The sequence below is a fragment of the Glossina fuscipes genome, unplaced genomic scaffold (assembly GCF_014805625.2).
Source record: "Glossina fuscipes isolate IAEA_lab_2018 unplaced genomic scaffold, Yale_Gfus_2 56463, whole genome shotgun sequence".
Lineage (NCBI taxonomy): Eukaryota > Metazoa > Arthropoda > Insecta > Diptera > Glossinidae > Glossina > Glossina fuscipes.
In genome coordinates, this window is record NW_024000666.1 from 1 (window position 1) to 5,042 (window position 5,042).

Here is a 5,042-nt window from a genome sequence, read left to right on the forward strand (position 1 = left end):
AACACAGTAGTTACTGAAAAATATTTCATCTTTGCTTTAATTTTTTTGTTTACCACGTTTTTTGCTCCTAATTCCGGAAATTATTATTGTTATTGTAGTTGTTGTTGTTTTTGTTGTTTCATTAAACAATGAATACGTTGTTTTCTAGATTCTAGTCTCTATTCTAATATCAGGATTTAAGTATTGCTGGCAGATCATTTCAGAGTAAACCTGTTTCTACATTGTGCGCTGTGCCCAGTGTATTTGGATCGAAACTCATTTTTAATTCACCGGCTAAGACGATTTCTGATATGCAACCCACAATGCCGCTGGCGTAGCGTTGCCTGGTAAAATATTGAACGTCTGGCATTCCACCTGTATGATTAAGTTGAAAAAAAGTTATATGTCGATCAAGATATATGTGTCTTTTGAAGTGGTAGAGAGGAAGAGATGTAAAGCAGCTCCGGATCAATATATAATAAAATATATTGTCAAATAAGTCAATTTTTTATTTTTTTTTGTTTTTATCGCACAGAGAGTGTACTTTTAAGGTTCGTATTACTATTGAAACACTTTCATGTTTTCCAAAAAGGGGTTTACAATAGATTGGCTGGCCAATCATTGTATAAATAATAAAAAAGTCATAAAAACAATCAAAAATTCCACACCATCCTCTAATTGCGAATAACTTACCCACGTATAAACCTGTATCGGTATTTAATTGCCGTAATTTGCCCGGAGATCTCAGCGAGTTGCTTTTGCGACCGTCTACTTCTAAATAGCCTTCTTGAGAATCTCTACATGTTTGCAAATAAATTTTAAAAAGACAAAAAAATGGTAAAGCGAATATTTCTTGTTACCTTATAGCACGAACACGATGCCATAAGCCATCGCTTACTTTGGTAGCATTAAATCGTATATCAATCTCGCCCGAACCCAAATTATAGCGAAAGTGTAAGTAACTAGAATCGAGTTGAATGCAAATTTTTATAAACTTAATGGAAAGAATGTACATAAAAAGGTTTATTTACCCATTTTCAATGCCCAAAGATAGATAATCATCCTTATCGCGATCTGTTGATCCCACTTTACCGGTCCATAAGATCACTCCATTGTCTGATCGAGTTTTGATGCGCAAATTCAAATCAATTGTATAGCTAATGATTTGGCTCATCGTTTCGGCATCGTTGTAATGGAAATAGCTGTCGTGTCCGGCAAAACAAGCACCAAAATTTTTGCGGACTCCAATAGTATGATGTGGTTGATCGGAGTCCAAATCGAATTTGCTAAGTAAGCTCCAGTCAGTTTGAGTTTGTGTACTTGTCGTTATACTGGTTGTTGGTTTTCTGTTCTCATCTAACAATTTCGGTGTTATGGCCGTATAGTCGACGTCTATAAGTTTCAGATTATCGACAACTATTCCATCATTGGCATTGCTTTCTTCTTTGTTGTCGTTATCATTACTATCGCTATCGTTTTGTTTGGTCAGATCTAATTCCTCGCTATAATCATATTCGCTGATTACTAACTGGGGCATTTTCGGTACATAGGGCCCTTTTGTGTTTGCCATAATTCGTTTCATGTCCTGAGCAAATTGTTTGCGTTGATATTCTTCGGTGCCATCGCTAGCATCAAACAGTGAAGCATCCATAACAAATGTCTTTTGCTGATATTTGTCATCATTAATCTCATCATCAATTTCGTCAGGCTCTGCCTCGTCTGTTTTCGTTGGAGCTAATTCTCTAAGCTGGTCTTCCACCATTATAGGATCATCAAAAGTCAATATGTCACTACCGGTATTAGCTTGAAAACTTTCATAATGGGTTGGCAAACGACTTAGCTTATGCTGAGTTTTATCCTCCAAAGTTGTTTTGTGATTGGGGTGAAAACGATGGTAGTGTTGTTTGTGTAAGCTTTTGCTTTGATGATGATTCGTTGCTCGGCGCTTGTGTTTGTTCTCTCCAATTCGTTGTGCATTTTTGTCATCGTAATTATACTGTTGTTGTTGTTGTTCTTGCTGCTTTTTTTCTCGCTCCTTCTGCAAACGTTCACGTATTGCCTTAACTTTCTCAAATATGATATCATCTTCAATTTCATCAGAATCTTCATTTTCTTCATTCATGTCTTCACTGTCTTCGCGTCCTTGCTCCTCCTTATCTTGGTCTTGGGAATCGCTAAGTGTTATTAAATCTAAGCTTTGCAATGCTTGCCAATTTATTGATTCAATAGTGTCGTCTGTAAGTGCTGTTGTCTGCGTTGTCGGTATAGTGGCCTTTGTTTTAGCAGTAGTAGTAGTAGTAGTAGTTTTTGTTGTTGTTGCCGTTGCTTTGGCGATTGGCATTGTTCTCTGTGCGGTTTTATGCTGTTGCAAATACCATCTCGTGTAAGGTTTGTTTACAATCTTTTTTTTCTCATTATTCTCAACCAGCTGCTGCCAACGTTTTTGTTTTATTTTTAGGCCGCTTTTCTGTGTTAGGTCATCCCCATGTTGCTTGGCTTCTCTGGCCGCAACTAACTTGCTTGTTGCTTGCGGTTCCTTGGCCAAGACTTTCTGCTTACGTAACCTATTGAAGGATAATTCTGCCTCTCTATTGCACTGCGTGTTGTAGATGTTACAACGACATTCATAACTTTCCATCTGCGGTATACACTCTGCTAGGGGGCCACAGGGTCGAGCCACACAGGCATGAGGGCAATTGCCTATGTTAGTGCCGCCCAATGCTTCAGATATAATTGCCAACGAGTGGCCGTTTATCTCAATCTAAAGAAAAAACAAAAGAAAAAAAAAAGATAGAAAAGAAAGCAAATATGAAAGAAAGTAAATTCATTCATTTTGGCCACAAATTGCCTGTCGCTGTAATAACAGCATAGAAATCTTCTACTTCTTTTCTTTCTTGTTATTGTTTTTTTCTGCTTTTTTTAATTACTTACACGTTGTATACAACCCACAAGAAAAGGTTTGCTTTTTAAATCTAAAGGCAATTTGTCGACATGATTAACACCACCAACAAAGAGATTTTCCGGCAAAGAAAGATGCCAAAAACCATTTGAAGATACTGTCATGATTTCAGGTAGTTGATCGATCTTTGTAATATAAAAGGTCAGTAGCAAACACATGAGAAGTGAAGTAAAAAAGATGACAGGAGACCACTTACCTTTAATACAGCTAACCTGGCAGTGCGAGATATTTGTATTGTATGCCATTGGCCTATGGCTAAAGCATATTCGCTCCTGGGTTTTCATAAAGATGGACACACAAAAATATTTATATAAAATTCATAAATGGAAAGAATGAATGCAATCATATAAAAAATCGTGTGTGAAAAGTGTCCGCTATTGTGTAAAGGCATTGCATGTAATTAAAAACGTAACTGTACTCGTCATAACAATTATTTTCCGAGTGCCTAAGATAATTAGTGCGTCTAGGCGTAAGTTAATTAAAAAACATTGACTAAAAAAAAAGCTATTGGTCGATTAGCCGGGAGTCCAAGTCTTGACAATGAACGCCTGATGTCCATACACTTTCGGACATTTTGCTTGAAGGATTCTCCCCGCATCAAAACTCTTTCAACTCTCTTTCACTTTTCGGATATAAGCAAGTAAAAACATTGTGACCTCGTGACGAATATATTCCACTCAAGAAGTGGAAAGCGGTGGGAATATTTGCCGCAAAGCTATTGAAGGAACACAGAAACGAGCAGCGTTACCGTAGGCTCATAGATAGTGCCTAAGCCCCTATGAAGGTATACCAAAGGGTTCTTGCCACAAGACATGATAGTACAAAGTCCCAAAGCGGGCAGCTTTTGATGTTTTTTCCACGTCAAAAAATACCCTACAGTTGTTCATATGTCCACATTTTAGATAAAGACGTTGTATGGGAAGAGGTTGAAAAATGGTCCGATAAGGATCATTTTCAATAGCGTTCGATAGGTTCTTGGACCAAAAGACGTCAATATTCAAACTTCATCAAAATATCTCATAACTCTCGGCCTGTAAGTTGCGCACAAGAAAACAAGACAGATAGATGGGCAGACTATCTAAGGTCGACTCAGAAAATGATCCTGTATAGATGGGTATAATAAAAGGTGGGTCTACCTTCAGCCCTTCTGGGTGTTACCTATTAGTCACACAAACTTAGTATACCTTTGTACCACAAATGATGTAGAGTATAAAAAGCGAAATTTATTGTTTATGCCGGATAAGTAGCTCTCGAAAATGCCAGCCAACTCTTTAGCTTTCACTTAACGATGCCCACAACAACCATAGCCAAAATTTATGGAAATTTCAAATATTAAGAGAACACGATTTTTCTCAAATATGATTGTAGAGTGTAAAATTTTGTCAATTTAAAATTTATACCTGACCACCGCTGGGCCACTGCCCAAATCAAAGATGAACTCGACAAAACCATTAGTCAAAGCTAAAGCGATAAAATCGCCATGACGTTTAGCGCCCGAATATAAAATCAAACCATCCGCTTGCTCTGGCTTTAAAATTACCTAAAATTTTTGGAAATGTGTTAAAGACCTTTAAATAATGTAACGAATGTAAAAAGAAATATTGCAAACCTTTAATTCCAACCATATTAAGGCACTATCGCCTAAAGGAGCATAACGCAAAAATGAGGAACCATTAAAGGAAGGAACCTAAAAAAACCAAAAGTTGTGCACTTAAATCGAGGATTAAAAAAAAATCCTCAGCTTTTACCTGTAAATCCATGCGAATTTCACATAAATCACCTACAAAACCTATAGGACACAGACACATCGCTCCTTGATCGGAAGGTAAACATTTACCGCCATGTTGACAAGGATATTTAAAGCATTTGTCAGTAACGCAATCCTCTACAACATGTAAATGAAAGTTTATTAAAAATATTTCCAAACTAATTGAACACAATATTACTTACGTATATCAAATCCTTTGCTGACATCACCTAAAGGATGCTCTTCAAATTTATAATCGTGAGCATTAGCCACAAAACGGCGTATGCAACCAGCAAAGCCATTTGAAATAGGTAAACGTTTAGTTAAACCGGTTATGTTGCCCGTGCCACCCAAAAA

At 37.0% G+C, this 5,042-nt stretch overlaps 1 protein-coding gene across 1 annotated transcript; it reads right to left on the reverse strand.

Annotated features, from left to right (window-relative positions):
• Window positions 1–6: 6 nt before the first annotated feature.
• LOC119643125 lies at window positions 7–5,039 on the reverse strand (the record flags this gene model as incomplete). The annotated part of the gene is made up of 10 exons (XM_038042475.1): window positions 7–354; window positions 673–776; window positions 840–941; window positions 1,011–2,740; window positions 2,911–3,063; window positions 3,135–3,210; window positions 4,339–4,478; window positions 4,548–4,625; window positions 4,687–4,823; window positions 4,889–5,039. Coding segments are annotated over 10 exons (2,826 nt in total), but the record flags the coding sequence as incomplete, so codon positions are not given.
• Window positions 5,040–5,042: the final 3 nt, after the last annotated feature.